This window comes from Phyllobates terribilis, unplaced genomic scaffold (genome assembly GCF_046119375.1).
Source record: "Phyllobates terribilis strain yellow unplaced genomic scaffold, ASM4611937v1 Scaffold_5__5_contigs__length_657084704, whole genome shotgun sequence".
NCBI lineage: Eukaryota > Metazoa > Chordata > Amphibia > Anura > Dendrobatidae > Phyllobates > Phyllobates terribilis.
In genome coordinates, this window is record NW_027362765.1 from 414735584 (window position 1) to 414755517 (window position 19934).

Here is a 19934-nt window from a genome sequence, read left to right on the forward strand (position 1 = left end):
TATATTTTTTTCTTCATCTACCTCTGAAAAAATATTGGGCTTCTAGCTGTGTGTGGGACTTGTTCTATTAATCTATCTATACAGACCTCCATCAGGTTGCAAACTGAATATATTTTTTTCTGCATCTACCTCTGAAAAAATATTGGGCTTCTAGCTGTGTGTGGGACTTGTTGTATTAGTCCATCTATACTGACCTCCATCAGGTTGCAAACTGAATATATTTTTTTTTCTGCATCTACCTCTGAAAAAATATTGGGCTTCTAGCTGTGTGTGGGACTTGTTCTATTAATCCATCTATACAGACCTCCATCAGGTTGCAAACTGAATATATTTTTTTCTGCATCTACCTCTGAAAAAATATTGGGCTTCTAGCTGTGTGTGGGACTTGTTGTATTAGTCCTCCATCAGGTTGCAAACTGAATATATTTTTTTCTGCATCTACCTCTGAAAAAATATTGGGCTTCTAGCTGTGTGTGGGACTTGTTCTATTAATCCATCTATACAGACCTCCATCAGGTTGCAAACTGAATATATTTTTTTCTGCATCTACCTCTGAAAAAATATTGGGCTTCTAGCTGTGTGTGGGACTTGTTGTATTAGTCCATCTATACTGACCTCCATCAGGTTGCAAACTGAATATATTTTTTTCTGCATCTACCTCTGAAAAAATATTGGGCTTCTAGCTGTGTGTGGGACTTGTTCTATTAATCCATCTATACAGACCTCCATCAGGTTGCAAACTGAATATATTTTTTTCTGCATCTACCTCTGAAAAAATATTGGGCTTCTAGCTGTGTGTGGGACTTGTTGTATTAGTCCATCTATACTGACCTCCATCAGGTTGCAAACTGAATATATTTTTTTCTGCATCTACCTCTGAAAAAATATTGGGCTTCTAGCTGTGTGTGGGACTTGTTCTATTAATCCATCTATACAGACCTCCATCAGGTTGCAAACTGAATATATTTTTTTCTGCATCTACCTCTGAAAAAATATTGGGCTTCTAGCTGTGTGTGGGACTTGTTGTATTAGTCCATCTATACTGACCTCCATCAGGTTGCAAACTGAATATATTTTTTTCTGCATCTACCTCTGAAAAAATATTGGGCTTCTAGCTGTGTGTGGGACTTGTTCTATTAATCCATCTATACAGACCTCCATCAGGTTGCAAACTGAATATATTTTTTTCTGCATCTACCTCTGAAAAAATATTTGGCCTTCTAGCAGTGTGTGGGACTTTCTCTATTAGTCCATCTATACTGACCTCCATCAGGTTGCAAATTAAAAATAATTTTTATCTGCATCTAGCTCTGAAAAAATATTTGGCTTTCTAGCAGTGTGTGGGACTTTCTCTATTAGTCCATCTATATTGACCTCCATCAGGTTGCAAACTGAATATATTTTTTTCTACATCTACCTCTGAAAAAATATTGGGCTTCTAGCTGTGTGTGGGACTTGTTCTATTAATCCATCTATACAGACCTCCATCAGGTTGCAAACTGAATATATTTTTTTCTGCATCTACCTCTGAAAAAATATTGGGCTTCTAGCTGTGTGTGGGACTTGTTGTATTAGTCCATCTATACTGACCTCCATCAGATGCAAACTGAATATATTTTTTTCTGCATCTACCTCTGAAAAAATATTTGGCCTTCTAGCAGTGTGTGGGACTTTCTCTATTAGTCCATCTATACTGACCTCCATCAGGTTGCAAATTAAAAATAATTTTTATCTGCATCTAGCGCTGAAAAAATATTTGGCCTTCTAGCAGTGTGTGGGACTTTCTCTATTAGTCCATCTATACTGACCTCCATCAGGTTGCAAACTGAATATATTTTTTTCTGCATCTACCTCTGAAAAAATATTGGGCTTCTAGCTGTGTGTGGGACTTGTTCTATTAATCCATCTATACAGACCTCCATCAGGTTGCAAACTGAATATATTTTTTTCTGCATCTACCTCTGAAAAAATATTGGGCTTCTAGCTGTGTGTGGGACTTGTTGTATTAGTCCATCTATACTGACCTCCATCAGGTTGCAAACTGAATATATTTTTTTCTGCATCTACCTCTGAAAAAATATTGGGCTTCTAGCTGTGTGTGGGACTTGTTCTATTAATCCATCTATACAGACCTCCATCAGGTTGCAAACTGAATATATTTTTTTCTGCATCTACCTCTGAAAAAATATTGGGCTTCTAGCTGTGTGTGGGACTTGTTATATTAGTCCATCTATACTGACCTCCATCAGGTTGCAAATTGAATATAATTTTTTTCTGCATCTAGCTCTGAAAAAATATTGGGCTTCTAGCTGTGTGTGGGACTTGTTGTATTAGTCCATCTATACTGACCTCCATCAGGTTGCAAACTGAATATATTTTTTTTTCTGCATCTACCTCTGAAAAAATATTGGGCTTCTAGCTGTGTGTGGGACTTGTTCTATTAATCCATCTATACAGACCTCCATCAGGTTGCAAACTGAATATATTTTTTTCTGCATCTACCTCTGAAAAAATATTGGGCTTCTAGCTGTGTGTGGGACTTGTTGTATTAGTCCTCCATCAGGTTGCAAACTGAATATATTTTTTTCTGCATCTACCTCTGAAAAAATATTGGGCTTCTAGCTGTGTGTGGGACTTGTTCTATTAATCCATCTATACAGACCTCCATCAGGTTGCAAACTGAATATATTTTTTTCTGCATCTACCTCTGAAAAAATATTGGGCTTCTAGCTGTGTGTGGGACTTGTTGTATTAGTCCATCTATACTGACCTCCATCAGGTTGCAAACTGAATATATTTTTTTCTGCATCTACCTCTGAAAAAATATTGGGCTTCTAGCTGTGTGTGGGACTTGTTCTATTAATCCATCTATACAGACCTCCATCAGGTTGCAAACTGAATATATTTTTTTCTGCATCTACCTCTGAAAAAATATTGGGCTTCTAGCTGTGTGGGACTTGTTATATTAGTCCATCTATACTGACCTCCATCAGGTTGCAAATTGAATATAATTTTTTTCTGCATCTAGCTCTGAAAAAATATTGGGCTTCTAGCTGTGTGTGGGACTTGTTGTATTAGTCCATCTATACTGACCTCCATCAGGTTGCAAACTGCATATATTTTTTTCTTCATCTACCTCTGAAAAAATATTGGGCTTCTAGCTGTGTGTGGGTCTTGTTCTATTAATCCATCTATACAGACCTCCATCAGGTTGCAAACTGAATATATTTTTTTCTGCATCTACCTCTGAAAAAATATTGGGCTTCTAGCTGTGTGTGCGACTTGTTGTATTAGTCCATCTATACTGACCTCCATCAGGTTGCAAACTGAATATATTTTTTTCTGCATCTACCTCTGAAAAAATATTGGGCTTCTAGCTGTGTGTGGGACTTGTTCTATTAATCCATCTATACAGACCTCCATCAGGTTGCAAACTGAATATATTTTTTTCTGCATCTACCTCTGAAAAAATATTGGGCTTCTAGCTGTGTGTGGGACTTGTTGTATTAGTCCATCTATACTGACCTCCATCAGGTTGCAAACTGAATATATTTTTTTCTGCATCTACCTCTGAAAAAATATTGGGCTTCTAGCTGTGTGTGGGACTTGTTCTATTAATCCATCTATACAGACCTCCATCAGGTTGCAAACTGAATATATTTTTTTCTGCATCTACCTCTGAAAAAATATTTGGCCTTCTAGCAGTGTGTGGGACTTTCTCTATTAGTCCATCTATACTGACCTTCATCAGGTTGCAAATTAAAAATAATTTTTATCTGCATCTAGCTCTGAAAAAATATTTGGCCTTCTAGCAGTGTGTGTGACTTTCTCTATTAGTCCATCTATACTGACCTCCATCAGGTTGCAAAGTAAAAATAATTTTTATCTGCATCTAGCTCTGAAAAAATATTTGGCCTTCTAGCAGTGTGTGGGACTTTCTCTATTAGTCCATCTATACTGACCTCCATCAGGTTGCAAATTGAATATAATTTTTTTCTGCATCTAACCCAGCCAATAGTTTTGGCCTAATACCACAGTTTGGCCACTCAGCTCTGCTCGGTTCCCATCCATTGTTTTTTTGTGCAAACAACTGCAGAGTTGTTAATTAGTTAACCACCAAAATGAGTGGAAAAAGGCCTGCTGCTGGTGGAAAGGGGAATAGGCGTGTTGGGAAGGGGAAAAAAGGTTGTGTCCGTGGGGTAGGTGTTAAAGCAACAGTAACATCTGCAGAAGAAAGACCATCTTCCAGCCAAACTAAAATGTCTACTTCTTTTAGCGGACAATGTGATAAGATCCCTTTCTTACGGCCACGCCAATCGCTACAAATTCCAGATGAGGCACAAAAACAGCAGGTGCTTCAACGGATATCAAGTGCTCCTTTAAGTGGGCTCTCCTCCACATCAACTTCAACATCACAAATAATCCAGTCCTCAAAGGTGTCACCCCAATCGCACTTGCTTCCTCACAGCTCCCAAATCTCCAGCTGCCCGTCTGAGTATGAGGTAGAACAGATGGTTGAGTCTGCAGAGCTGTTTACTCATACTATAGCCTGGGAATCAGAGGTCGACTCCAGCGCTTCTGTGAATCCAGACGAGGAAATTATCTGCACTGATGCCCAGAATCTTTATGAGTCGGATCCAGGACCAGACGCAGAAGGTTCTGACCATAATGTAGACCCTCATTCCCAAACTGTAACTCCTGTTGGTGGAGACAATGAGGAAGACGATGATAAGACTCAAATACCTGATTGGAGTGACAACTTTAGTTTTTTGTCAGGGCAGGAACAGGTTGGCTCTGAGGACGACAGGTGTGATAACGCACAGGGTGATGATGATGAGGTTGGAGATCCCACTTACTGTCAACCCACAGTCAGCCAAGAGATGAGGTCAGCAGAGGAGGTGGAGGAAGATGCTAGTGACGACGAGGTCAGGTTGCGCCTTCCTGGACAGAAACGTAGTACTGGAAGCACGTCAACAACTGCATCCTCAAACACAACTCTGCCTCTCACCACAAGTCGTGGTGGCTCTTCAGGTCGCATGGGTGCTAAGCCTTGCATAGCCTGGGCATTTTTTCAGATCGATAAAGATGACCCAACTCGTGTTATCTGTAACATTTGTCAGCAAAAGCTAAGTAGAGGCCAAAAAATACATAGTTTGAGTACTTCATGCATGAACCGGCACATGGACATGAAGCATAAGTTGCAGTGGGAAGCTCAGTGTGCTACAATGCGGCCTAGCCGGCCGGGCCAACCACCGTCTGCCATATCTTGTGCATCCGCGGCCTCTTCATCCTCTGTGACTGGGGGGACAGCAGTCACACCTGTTTTGGGGCGCAGACCTGCCACCTCTTTACCCGCAACAGCCAGCGTGATTGGCAGGTCATCATTTTCTTTGGAGGTGGTAACACCAGCTGGTGTTGAGCGCTGTCCGACATCGATAGCACCACCTTTGGATCAAGGCAACCTAACATGTCCGCCTGCATCTTCCTCACAGACCGGCAGTTTGCCGGGGACACCCTTATCAACCCCGTCTAAGCACAATAGCCAGCCCTCGGTCCCTCAGATGTGGACAGGTAAAAGACCATTTCCTCCTAGCCATGAGAAAGCTAAGAGGTTGAATTTCACCATCTGCAAGTTCTTGGCTACAGAAATGCTGCCTTTCCGCCTGGTGGACACAGAGGATTTTCGAGACCTTATGTCTGTCGCAGTGCCCCAGTACCAGATGCCCAGTCGGCACTACTTCTCAAAGAAAGGTGTGCCTGCGCTCCACCAGCATGTCACACACAACATCACCGCTTCTTTGAGAAACTCTGTGTGTGACAGGGTGCATTTCACCACAGACACTTGGACGAGTAGGCATGGACAGGGGCGTTACATGTCGCTGACTGGGCACTGGGTAACTATGGTGACAGCAGGACAAGGGGCTGCTGTCCAAGTCTTGCCGTCCCCACGAGTTGTGCGTCAATCCTCTTTATGTCAAAGTTCCTCCACTGCTTCTGCCTCCTCAACCTCCTCTCGGTCTTCCACCTGCACCCAAAGCCTGTCTGGTCATGCCACAAGCTTTCTAACTGCGCAGAAGGGATCCTGCACACCTCCTTACTATGCTGGCAGTAGGGCTCAACGTCATCAGGCGGTTTTTACATTGAAATGTCTGGGAAATGTGAGTCACACAGCTGAGGAGTTGTGTTCCGCTCTGGAGAACCAATTTCATGAATGGTTGTCTCCACTGGACCTGAAACCAGGGAAGGCCGTGTGCGACAATGCTGCAAACCTGGGTGCGGCCCTTCGCCGGGGCAATGTCACACACGTGCCTTGTATGGCTCACGTGTTGAACCTGGTTGTCCAGCAATTTTTAGCCCACTATCCCAGACTAGATGGCCTTCTGCAGAGGGCACGGTCGCTGTGTGCTCACTTTCGCCGTTCGCATCCCGCAGCTCAGCGACTTACATCTCTACAGAAGTCGTTGGGCCTGCCACTTCACCGGCTAAAATGCGATGTGCCTACCCGGTGGAATTCAACTCTGCACATGTTGCAGCGACTGTGGCAGCACCGACAAGCCCTGGTGCAATACGTTCTGACGTATAGCCTGGGCCAACGAGATCCAGAGGTGGGGCAAATCACGCTGGAGGAGTGGTCTCAGATCAGGGACCTATGCACCCTTCTGCACAGTTTTGAAATGGCGACGAAGATGTTTAGTGCTGACGATGCCATTATCAGCATGACTATTCCGGTGATTTACATGCTGGAGCACATGTTAAACAGAATTCGGAGTCAGGTGGTGGCACAAGAGGAGGTGGAGGAAGTAGAGGAGGAGGAGTTGTATGCGGAAGGGCTAACATCTGCAAGGTCCAGACGGTCGGCAGCACCAAGGCGGCAGGCATGTGAGGGTGGGGGAGATGGTTTTACCAGGGTGCATGGTAGCAGCCAAACTAGTGAGGAAGGTGCAGGAGCCCAGGAAGAAGTGGAGGACGAACTGATGGAAGACTCATCAGATGAGGGAGACCTTGATCACATTTCTGTTGTGCGAGGTTGGGGGGAGAGGACAGAGGAAGGAAGCATGATTGTTACCTCGCCACCAACACAATAGGGACTTGGTGCTCCTGGATGCGCAACACACATGAGTGCCTTCTTGCTGCACTACCTGCAACATGACCCTCGAATTGTGAGAATTAGAAATAATCCTGACTACTGGGTTGCCACACTGTTAGATCCCCGGTACAAAAGTAAATTTGCAGAAATTATTCCTGCCATAGAAAGGGATGCACGCATGCAGGAGTATCAGCAGAGACTGTTGCAGAATCTTACATGTGCTTTTCCACAAAATATCAGTGGTGCACGTAGTGAATCTCACAGTTCCAACTTGCCAACCGTGGGACCGTCAAGTGTTCAGCACTCAAACCGTAACAGAACCACAGTATCTGCTGGTAACATCAATTTTGCGGAATCATTTCACCACTTTTTTAGCCCATCCTTTGCAAGGCCACAGGAGACAAGAAGTCTGACATATAGTCAACGCCTAGAGACGATGGTACAGGAGTATCTCCAAGTAAACATTGAAGCCACGACTGTGTCACTGGACCCTTGCTCTTTTTGGGCTTCCAATCTGGATAAATGGCCGGAGCTAGCCACTTACGCCTTGGAGATCTTGTCATGCCCCGCAGCCAGCGTTCTGTCTGAACGTGTGTTCAGAGCTGCTGGTGGTGTGCTGACAGATAAGCGCACGCGGCTCTCCACTGATAATGTAGACAGACTCACGTTCATAAAGATGAACAAATCATGGATCCGAAACGACTTTTCTACCCCTGTGTCATCCTGGGGAGAGTAAAAGCTTGATGATTGGTTAAAATCACCCTACCAACCGTTTTAAGCTTTCAAATTACTAATCATGTTTATCTGTATCTTGGCTGGAAAATAATTTGGGCTTTGTAGCAGTGTGCAGCACTGATTCTATTAGGCCATCTATAATAAGCTCCACCAGATTTAAAATTACTAATCATGTTTATCTGTATCTTGACTGGAAAATAATTTGGGCTTTGTAGCAGTGTGCAGCACCGATCCTATTAGGCCATCTATACTAAAGCTTCACCAGATTTAAAATTAATAATAATTTTTAGCTGCATCTAGCCCGGAAAATAATTTTGGGGCTCCGAGATGCGCAAGACACATAAGCGCCTTCTTGCTGCACTACCTGCAGCATGACCCTCATATTGTCAGAATTCGAAGTAATCATGACTACTGGGTTGCCACACTCTTAGATCCCCCAAACTTTTCGATCAACCTTTTCATTTTAATAAAGACCAAAAAAATGGTCATTTTTGAAATTATAAGCATTAGCAGGTTGTTAGAAACTGAAATCAAACAGTTTTCAACTCAAAACTTTATTCTAGGTGATGTTACATTTTCACATAGGACCCCTTGTTCGAAAGGAGCTTCTGAACTCTCTCGTCCATTGAATTTGTCAGGTTTTGGATGGTTTCTGCTTCAATTGTTTTGCATGAGGACTGAATACCCTCCCAGAGCTGTTGCTTAGATGTGAACTGCCTCCCGCCATCATAGACACTCCTTTTAATGATGCTCCAAAGGTTCTGAATGGGGTAGAGGTCAGGGGAGCATGGGGGTCACACCATAAGTTTGTCCCCTTTTATGCCCATATCAGCCAGAGATGCAGATGTTTTATGTGCAGCATGAGATGGTGCATTATCATGCAGAAAAATGATCTTGCTGTGAAATACACGGTTCTTCTTCTTGAACCATGGCAGGAAGTGCTGTTTGAGAAAATCCACATACATTATGGAGTTCATCTTTAGCGCCTTCAGGGATCCTAAAGGGGCCGACAATCTCTCTCCCCATGATTCCAGCCCAAAACATTACTCCACCTCCTCCTTGTTGGCGCTGTAGCCGTGTTTGCGTGGGGTGTCCATCAACCAGCCATCCTCCACTCCATCCATCTGGACCATCGAGCGCTGCACGGCACTCATCCGTGAACAAAACAGTTTTGAAATCAGTCTTCATGTAATGTTTGGCCCACTGGAGCCGTTTCTGCTTGTGTGAAGTGGATAGAGGAGGTCGACAGGATGGCGTATGCACAGCTGCAAACCTCTGAAGGACCCTGCATCTTGTTGTTCGGGGGACGTTGGAGGCACCAGCAGCCTCAAAAACTTGTCTGCTGCTATGACAAGGCTTTTTTGCCGCTGCTCTTTCAACCTGACGTAATTGCCTGTAGGAAAGAGTCCTCAATTTGCCCTTATCAGCACGCACACGTGTGTACTGTGAATCAGCTACATACTTCTTGATTGTCAAGACACTTCATCCTGATCATCGCACAATGTTGATTGTAGTCATGCCTTGACCTAAACACTCCACAATTTGTTGCTTCTCAGCAGCCGAAACATCCTTTTGCTTTCCCATTTTGGCAGAAAATGTAGGCTGCTTAATAATGTGAGACAGCCTTCTTAAGTAGTCTTGCCTTTCATTGGACACACCTGCCAAACTAATTAGCACAGGTGTCTGCAATTGCTTACAGTGATATAAAGAGCCCTGACACACATCACCATCAATGAGTTTAACTGACAAACAAACAAATTCTTCCCTTATCACTCCTAAACACTTTTTTGCATAATAATTTGGAACACAGTGTACATGTGCTTTTCCACAAAACACCAGTGGTTCACGTAGTGAATCTTACAGTTCTAACTTGCCAACCGTGGTCTGTATGGAGTTGTTCAATAAAGGGCCCAAAATTAAGATAACATAGATGGGAGAGGTCTCTATGAATAGGAATTCCTAAGTATTTGATACCCTGTGAGGGCCAGGCAAAGGGAAAGTTGGACTGGATGAAATCCTATATGGATTTGGGGAGGGAGACATCGAGGGCCTCAGACTTCGCTGCATTGATTTTAAAATTTGACCATGTAACAAAGTGATCTATTTCAGCCATAACAGCATGGATGGATATATGTGATTGAGTGATATATACTAGGACATCATCAGCAAATAGAGAGCACTTGTACTCGGTGCCTCCCACCTCAATCCACCTAATATTGGGGTTATGGCGAATTGATGAGAGCAGGTGCTCCGTCACTAGGATGTATAAGAGAGGGGACAGAGAACATCCCTACCTTGTCCCATTGGTGATTGTGAAAGGTGATGAAAATGTTCTGACGCGCCCCCTGGGCCTTGGGACACCCGGAGCCGGACCCTTTTTGGTGGATGCTGGTGGTTGTAGTCTCCGTGGCGGCAACCCGGTTCCGTGGCTCAGGGCGGTCAAACCAGTGGCGGAACTATTTATGTGGTTTTGATGTTTAAATGTCCGACTACGCCACCCGTGGATTGCGGTCAGAGTGAACCGCCGCTCCAGGGCAGACCGCTGAGGCTGGTGTTGTGGGTGCAGCAGAGCGTAGCATAACTCCCCACGGGAGGAGTATAGCCTCAGGGCAGTGTATGCGGAGGATGGGGGTGATGGTGCAGGGCAGCAGCAGTAATGACACGGAGTCAGTGATGCAGTCCAGGGCCTTTACTCACAGTTCTTATTATCCAGACCACGTCTGCAGGTAACGGCTGCCCACGTCATACTGTGCTCACCAGGTGAGGGGCTCAAACAACTCCCAGATAACTTTGGAGTGCTTCACAGGACCCCCTTTGTGTGTCCTTTGTCTGGCCTTTCTTACCAACCCTTCTGTCCGGCTGCTTCGGGCCTCCTCTTGGTAAACTTGGCGCCAGTTTCCCTGACCCTATGTGGTGCCTTCCTAGCGGGTGTAGCGAGGGGCTGCGCCACATAAAATGTCACAGCCTCCTGTTTCTAGCTGAGGGTCGTTTCCTGCCTCCACTAGTTTCGGGGACCGGTCTCCCCCTTTGGCCTGACCCCTCCACGCAGGTGGATTCGGGCGTGCGGTGGCGACTCGCCCGTCCGCACCCCTGAGATCCCTTCGTTCCTCATTCCTGGAGCCTTCTCCGCTCCTCTTCCTTCCTTCTCTTTCTTCCAGGCCTGGGCCTCTGTTACTAGGCCCGCCTCCGGAGCAGAGCTCATGCAGAGCCCCTGCTCCCTGCCACTTCTGCTCAGACTTCTCTGCACTGAACTAAGATGGTGCCCACCTTTTATACTCCCTTCTCAATGCACCCAGGAACTGCTTCCTCCCTGCTCCTGCACTACAGGGTTCCCCTTCCTCAGTGTTCCCTCCACCCACTCCAGCCAGGGACAGGGACTGTCGTGCCCATCTCAGGGGCATATTGGTCGCCCTGCCCCACGGCAATGTGGTGTAATGCATGCAGGTGTCGGGTCCTGATCCACACTACATCCTTACCTGAGAGTGAGATATCACACCTCTGGGTAGGTGCAATACCTCTGTAGCAACCGAGCCTTCAGGGTGCTACAGTTCCATTTATCTTCAGCCTAGGTGACGTATTGCGATACAGGGCCGTGATTTTGGCTATAAAAGGGTCCCCTAGACCCCTACTCCAAGCTTTTTAAGAGAATCATATATGGCGTGCCAGGAGACTCTATGGAATGCTTTCTCAGCATCCAACAAGAGTATCTAATTACAAATTTTTAACTGCATCTAGCCCAGGAAATACTTTGTGCCTAGTAGCAGGGTCTGCTAGTCAGCGGATTATCCCGGCTGTTAAGCAAGCTACATCACCTGTAGTTTGGACACTTAATTTTTTCAAAGGAAATGCTTCGGGACCACGGGATACTCAGTGAAGAGCATCAGGAGGCACCACAAGGCATAGGGGCTCGGACTGGCAGTAGGATGCCTTGCGGTGGACAGCCGAGCTCGATCCTTATAAAAGCTTTTTAACTGCAGCAGCTTTAGTGGACGCTACTGGAGCTGGAATTACGCGGCTGCTGGCATGAGACTTGCCCTCCAATAGATCCTTGTAAATGGATTTAAAGTGTATTTATTCAAATTAGAGAGACAATTTAAATTAAAAAGCTTAGAACTGCCTCCACCACAGGGGGGCTCGCTCGACCCACCAGCGGACAGGCACCAGTATTGGGAGAGGGGGGCTGGCCGTCAGGGTTCACCGCGGCTCTGGCACAAACCAGGTGACACGGAGGTGGCACGGGCAGGAGCGGACTGAACGTGTCGGCTTCTCACTTTTTGGATTTTAGAAGGGCATGACATGCCTATATCTGTGTCTCCCCCTCCTTTTACTCCTCCACCTCTTTTCTTTTCGCATGACTATATGTACTTGTCACTTTTCCATGTGTTAGTTGTGTCTTCTGAGCAGTTTGTCAGCTTTTGGACACCTTTGAAGGTGTTTTCTATGTGTTTCTATGTGTTTTTGTTTGCCTGCCATTGGTTTTAACGGTGTTCGAAGGTGTTCGACGAACAGTTCGACGAACAGTTCGGCGAACACACGGGTGTTCGACGAACCGAACCGAACTCGAACACTACGGGGGTGGCTCAACACTAGTGCTAAGCCTTGCATAGCCTGGGCATTTTGTCAGAGCGATTAAGATGACCCAACTCGTGTTATCTGTAACATTTGTCAGCAAAAGCTAAGTAGAGGCCAAAAAATACATAGTTTGAGTACTTCATGCATGAACCGGCACATGGACATGAAGCATAAGTTGCAGTGGGAAGCTCACTGTGCTACAATGCGGCCTAGCCGGCCGGGCCAACCACCGTCTGCCATATCTTGCGCATCCGCGGCCTCTTCATCCTCTGTGACTGGGGGGACAGCAGTCACACCTGTTTTGGGGCGCAGACCTGCCACCTCTTTACCCGCAACAGCCAGCGTGATTGGCAGGTCATCATTTTCTTTGGAGGTGGTAACACCAGCTGGTGTTGAGCGCTGTCCGACATCGATAGCACCACCTTTGGATCAAGGCAACCTAACATGTCCGCCTGCATCTTCCTCACAGACCTGCAGTTTGCCGGGGACACCCTTATCAACCTCGTCTAAGCACAATAGCCAGCCCTCGGTCCCTCAGATGTGGACAAGTAAAAGACCATTTCCTCCTAGCCATGAGAAAGCTAAGAGGTTGAATTTCACCATCTGCAAGCTCTTGGCTACAGAAATGCTGCCTTTCCGCCTGGTGGACACAGAGGATTTTCGAGACCTTATGTCCGTCGCAGTGCCCCAGTACATGATGCCCAGTTGGCACTATTTCTCAAAGAAAGGTGTGCCTGCGCTTCACCAGCATGTCGCACACAACATCACCGCTTCTTTGAGAAACTCTGTGTGTGACAGGGTGCATTTCACCACAGACACTTGGACGAGTAGGCATGGACAGGGGCGTTACATGTCGCTGACTGGGCACTGGGTAACTATGGAGACAGCAGGACAAGGGGCTGCTGTCCAAGTCTTGCCGTCCCCACGAGTTGTGCGTTAATCCTCTTTATGTCAAAGTTCCTCCACTGCTTCTGCCTCCTCAACCTCCTCTCGGTCCTCCACCTGCACCCAAAGCCTGTCTGGTCATGCCACAAGCTTTCTAACTGCGCAGAAGGGATCCTGCACACCTCCTTACTATGCTGGCAGTAGGGCTCAACGTCATCAGGCGGTTTTTACTTTGAAATGTCTGGGAAATGTGAGTCACACAGCTGAGGAGTTGTGGTCAGCTCTGGAGAACCAATTTCATGAATGGTTGTCTCCACTGGACCTGAAACCAGGGAAGGCCGTGTGCGACAATGTTGCAAACCTGGGTGCGGCCCTTCGCCGGGGCAATGTCACACACGTGCCTTGTATGGCTCACGTGTTGAACCTGGTTGTCCAGCAATTTTTAGCCCACTATCCCGGACTAGATGGCCTTCTGCAGAGGGCACGGTCGCTGTGTGCTCACTTCCGCCGTTCGCATCCCGCAGCTCAGCGACTTACATCTCTACAGAAGTCGTTGGGCCTGCCACTTCACCGGCTAAAATGCGATGTGCCTACCCGGTGGAATTCAACTCTGCACATGTTGCAGCGACTGTGGCAGCACCGACAAGCCCTGGTGCAATACGTTCTGACGTATAGCCTGGGCCAACGAGATCCAGAGGTGGGGCAAATTACGCTGGAGGAATGGTCTCAGATCAGGGACCTATGCACCCTTCTGCACAGTTTTGAAATGGCGACGAAGATGTTTAGTGCTGACGATGCCATTATCAGCATGACTATTCCGGTGATTTACATGCTGGAGCACATGTTAAACAGAATTTGGAGTCAGGTGGTGGCACAAGAGGAAGTGGAGGAAGTAGAGGAGGAGGAGTTGTATGCGGAAGGGCTAACATCTGCAAGGTCCAGACGGTCGGCAGCACCAAGGCGGCAGGCATGTGAGGGTGGGGGAGATGGTTTTACCAGGGCGCATGGTAGCAGCCAAACTAGTGAGGAAGGTGCAGGAGCCCAGGAAGAAGTGGAGGAAGAACTGATGGAAGACTCATCAGATGAGGGAGACCTTGATCACATTTCTGTTGTGCGAGGTTGGGGGGAGAGGACAGAGGAAGGAAGCATGATTGTTACCTCGCCACCAAGACAACAGGGATTTGGTGCTCCTGGATGCGCAACACACATGAGTGCCTTCTTGCTGCACTACCTGCAACATGACCCTCGAATTGTGAGAATTAGAAATAATCCTGACTACTGGGTTGCCACACTGTTAGATCCGTGGTACAAAAGTAAATTTGCAGAAATTATTCCTGCCATAGAAAGGGATGCACGCATGCAGGAGTATCAGCAGAGACTGTTGCAGAATCTTACATGTGCTTTTCCACAAAACACCAGTGGTGCACGTAGTGAATCTCACAGTTCCAACTTGCCAACCGTGGGACCGTCGAGTGCTCAGCACTCAAACCGTAACAGAACCACAGTATCTGCTGGTAACATCAATTTTGCGGAATCATTTCACCACTTTTTTAGCCCATCCTTTGCAAGGCCACAGGAGACAAGAAGTCTGACACATAGTCAACGCCTAGAGACGATGGTACAGGAGTATCTCCACGTAAAGATTGAAGCAATGACTGTGTCACTGGACCCTTGCTCTTTTTGGGCTTCCAATCTGGATAAATGGCCGGAGCTAGCCACTTACGCCTTGGAGATCTTGTCATGCCCCGCAGCCAGCGTTTTGTCTGAACGTGTGTTCAGCTCTGCTGGTGGTGTGCTGACAGATAAGCGCACGCGGCTCTCCACTGATAATGTAGACAGACTCACGTTCATAAAGATGAACAAATCATGGATCCGAAACGACTTTTCTACCCCTGTGTCATCCTGGGGAGAGTAAAAGCTTGATGATTGGTTAAAATCACCTCACCAACCGTTTTAAGCTTTCAAATTACTAATCATGTTTATCTGTATCTTGGCTGGAAAATAATTTGGGCTTTGTAGCAGTGTGCAGCACTGATTCTATTAGGCCATCTATAATAAGCTCCACCAGATTTAAAATTACTAATCATGTTTATCTGTATCTTGGCTGGAAAATAATTTGGGCTTTGTAGCAGTGTGCAGCACTGATCATATTAGGCCATCTATACTAAGCTCCACCAGATTTAAAATTAATAATAATTTTTAGCTGCATCTAGCCCGGAAAATAATTTTGGGGCTCCGAGATGCGCAAGACACATAAGTGCCTTCTTGCTGCACTACCTGCAAGATGACCCTCATGTTGTCAGAATTCGAAGTAATCATGACTACTGGGTTGCCACACTCTTAGATCCCCCAAACTTTTCGATCAACCTTTTCATTTTAATAAAGACCAAAAAATGGTCATTTTTGAAATTATAAGCATTAGCAGGTTATTAGAAACTGAAATCAAACAGTTTTCAACTCAAAACTTTATTCTAGGTGATGTTACATTTTCACATAGGACCCCTTGTTCGAAAGGAGCTTCCGAACTCTCTCGTCCATTGAATTTGTCAGGTTTTGGATGGTTTCTGCTTCAATTGTTTTGCATGAGGACAGAATACCCTCCCAGAGCTGTTGCTTAGATGTGAACTGCCTCCCGCCATCATAGACACTCATTTTGATGATGCTCCAGAGGTTCTGAATGGGGTAGAGGTCAGGGGAGCATGGGGGTCACACCATAAGTTTGTCCCCTTTTATGCCCATATCAGCCAGAGATGCAGATGTTTTATGTGCAGCATGAGATGGTGCATTATCATGCATAAAAAATGATCTTGCTGTGGAATACACTGTTCTTCTTCTTGAACCATGGCAGGAAGTGCTGTTTGAGAAAATCCACATACATTATGGAGTTCATCTTTACCCCTTCAGGGATCCTAAAGGGGCCGACAATCTCTCTCCCCATGATTCCAGCCCAAAACATTACTCCACCTCCTCCTTGTGGGCGCTATAACCATGTTTGCGTGGGGTGTCCATCAACCAGCCATCCTCCACTCCATCCATCTGGACCATCGAGCGCTGCACGGCACTCATCCGTGAACAAAACAGTTTAGAAATCAGTCTTCATGTAATGTTTGGCCCACTGGAGCCGTTTCTGCTTGTGTGAAGTGGATAGAGGAGGTCGACAGGATGGCGTTTGCACAGCTGCAAACCTCTGAAGGACCTTGCATCTTGTTGTTCGGGGGACGTTGGAGGCACCAGCAGCTTCAAAAACTTGTCTGCTGCTATGACAAGGCTTTTTTGCCGCTGCTCTTTTAACCTGACGTAATTGCCTGTAGGAAAGAGTCCTCAATTTGCCCTTATCAGCACGCACACGTGTGTACTGTGAATCAGCTACATACTTCTTGATTGCCAAGACACTTCATCCTGATCATCGCACAATGTTGATTGTAGTCATGCCTTGACCTAAACACTCCACAATTTGTTGCTTCTCAGCAGCCGACACATCCTTTTTCTTTCCCATTTTGGCAGAAAATGTAGGCTGCTTAATAATGTGAGACAGCCTTCTTAAGTAGTCTTGCCTTTCATTGGACACACCTGTCAAACTAATTAGCATAGGTGTTTGCAATTGCTTACAGTGATATAAAGAGCCCTGACACACATCACCATCAATGAGTTTAACTGACAAACAAACAAATTCTTCCCTTATCACTCCTAAACACTTTTTGCATAATAATTTGGAACACAGTGTACATGTGCTTTTCCACAAAACACCAGTGGTTCACGTAGTGAATCTTACAGTTCTAACTTGCCAACCGTGGTCTGTATGGAGTTGTTCAATAAAGGGCCCAAAATTAAGATAACATAGATGGGAGAGGTCTCTATGAATAGGAATTCCTAAGTATTTGATACCCTGTGAGGGCCAGGCAAAGGAAAAGTTGGACTGGATGGAATCTCATTGGTCGCCCTGCCCCACGGCAATGTGGTGTAATGCATGCAGGTGTCGGGTCCTGATCCACACTCCATCCTTACCTGAGATTGAGATATCACACCTCTGGGTGAGGTGCAATACCTCTGTAGCAACCAAGCCCTCAGGGTGCTACAGTTCCATTTATCTTCAGCCTAGGTGACGTATTGCGATACAGGGCCGTGATTTTGGCTATAAAAGGGTTCCCTAGACCAGTGTTCCCCAACTCCAGTCCTCAACGCCCACCAACAGATCATGTTTTCTGGATTTCCTTACTTTTGGCCAGGTGTTAATTACATCACCTGCACAGGCAATAATCCCATCACCTGGGCAATACTAAGGAAATCCTGAAAACATGTCCTGTTGGTGGGCCTTGAGGACTGGAGTTGGGGAACCCTGCCCTAGACCCCTACCCCAAGCTTTTTAAGAGAATCATATATGGCGTGCCAGGAGACTCTATGGAATGCTTTCTCAGCATCCAACGAGAGTATCTAATTACAAATTTTTAACTGCATCTAGCCCAGGAAATACTTTGTGCCTAGTAGCAGTGTCTGCTAGTCAGAGGATTATCCCGGCTGTTAAGCAAGCTACACCACCTGTAGTTTGGACACTTAATTTTTTCAAACGAAATGCTTCGGGACCACGGGATACTCAGTGAAGAGCATCAGGAGGCACCCCAAGGCATAGGGGCTGGGACTGGCAGTAGGATGCCTTGCGGTGGACAGCCGAGCTCGATCCTTATAAAAGCAGCAGCTTTAGTGGACGCTACTGGAGCTGGAATTATGCGGCTGCTGGCATGAGACTTGCCCTCCAATAGATCCTTGTAAATGGATTTAAAGTGTATTCATTCAAATTAGAGAGACAATTTAAATTCAAAAGCTTAGAGCTGCCTCCACCACAGGGGGGCTCGCTCGACCCACCAGCGGACAGGCACCAGTATTGGGAGAGGGGGGCTGGCCGTCAGGGTTCACCGCGGCTCTGGCACAAACCCGGCGACACGGAGGTGGCACGGGCAGGAGCGGACTGAACGTGTCGGCTTCTCACTTTTTGGATTTTAGAAGGGCTTGACATGCCTATATCTGTGTCTCCCCCTCCTTTTACTCCTCCACCTCTGTTCTTTTCGCATGACTATATGTACTTGTCACTTTTCCATGTGTTAGTTGTGTCTTCTGAGCAGTTTGTCAGCTTTTGGACACCTTTGAAGGTGTTTTCTATGTGTTTCTATGTGTTTTTGTTTGCCTGCCATTGGTTTTAACGGTGTTCGAAGGTGTTCGACGAACAGTTCGACGAACAGTTCGGCGAACACACGGGTGTTCGACGAACCGAACCGAACTCGAACACTACGGGGGTGGCTCAACACTACCCGTGACTCACTTTCTTTATCGTGCTCTTTATTGGAATGTATCCAGACAACATCTTAACTTCAATGACGGCCATGTTAGATTTCTCCCGTCTACCGGTATAACTGAAAGAATTAAAAAAAAAACAAGAATGGACATATATATTCATAGATTCATTTTAGGTTACATTCCATATTGTTCAATGTAATATTGACAGAATCATTTTTTTTTCAGTTTGCCATCATTATGGGTTTTTATCGATTAGCTCATTGGTTATAAATAATAGTTATCATAAATGGTGTGAAAGAGTAAATAAAAAAAAAAAAAATGAAAAAATAAAAAAAACTCACCTGACAGTGATGCGAAGTTCAAATGTTGTCAAAGGATCCCCTAGACATCTTCTTCGAGGATTTGGCGATACACTAAATGAGAAGGTGGCTGCTCTTTTTGGAGGAGGAATATTGTATCTCAATACAGCCTGTGAGTTAAGAGATAAGAAATTTCCCATTAAAAAAAGAGAATAGGTCTATGGTACCTTATAGTAGAAAAATGCAGGACTACAGATGAGGCAAACATTAATTTGACACTTATGTTATTATGTTTCCAAGATACAGAAACAGAATACGAGTTCTCCTTCAATTGTTTGTCAAATGGCATGTTACCTTTTAGCACACCGAGGAATGTAATGCAGAGATTGTCAATTTAACTTTTGCTACATTTGTACATTTGATGCTACGATGAATAGGAGACAGCATACAGATGCTGTAATGGTTGTTCTTTGCTTAGTGGGAATTGGTGTGTCATATACCATTGCATGTTTTGTTAGCTTACCTACAAAGGGAATCTGTCACTATACTTTTGCTATGTAATATGAAAGCAGCATGATGTAGGAGAAAAGAACCTGATTCCATGGATGTATCACTTACTGGTTTGCTTGCTACAGCTTCGCTGGTACAGATCTAGCTGTTCTCTGAATGCTGAGCTGTGTATAACCCAGCCCCCACCACTGATTGCCAGCTTTCTATGTACACTGTATATTGACAGAAAGCTGCTAATCAGTAGTAGGAGTGGGGTTAAATAGAGCATGAGGACTACATGGCACAAGACCACTAGTCCTCCAGTGATAATCTCCTTCTAATAAAAAAGTGATTTTATTAAAACCACAACATGCAGCTAAGTAATTGACACACTGCTGGAATCAGGGTCTTTACCGCACTTTATGCTGCTCTCAGATTAAATAAATAAAAATCTGCTGATAGATTCCCTTTAAAACCATAAGGAGCTGAGGGAGGAAGCTCCTCTCTGGACTTCCTACTATTAGATGCATTTAGTGTGGTCCTGGTCTTTGCAATATTGTAGTTGTCCACTGAAATTG

The 19934-nt window shown here is 45.6% G+C and overlaps 1 protein-coding gene across 1 annotated transcript in view; it reads right to left on the reverse strand.

The window, feature by feature from the left end:
• The window catches only part of LOC141273396 (alpha-2-macroglobulin-like), a 155210-nt gene that overhangs the window by 31983 nt on the left and 103293 nt on the right, over nucleotides 1-19934 (reverse strand). Inside the window, exons 31-32 of the mRNA XM_073685164.1 lie at nucleotides 18910-19037; nucleotides 18594-18684 (exon numbers count right to left, since the gene is read on the reverse strand). Of these exons, the coding sequence (XP_073541265.1) occupies nucleotides 18594-18684; nucleotides 18910-19037 (219 nt within the window). The remainder of the gene's footprint in view (nucleotides 1-18593; nucleotides 18685-18909; nucleotides 19038-19934) is intronic.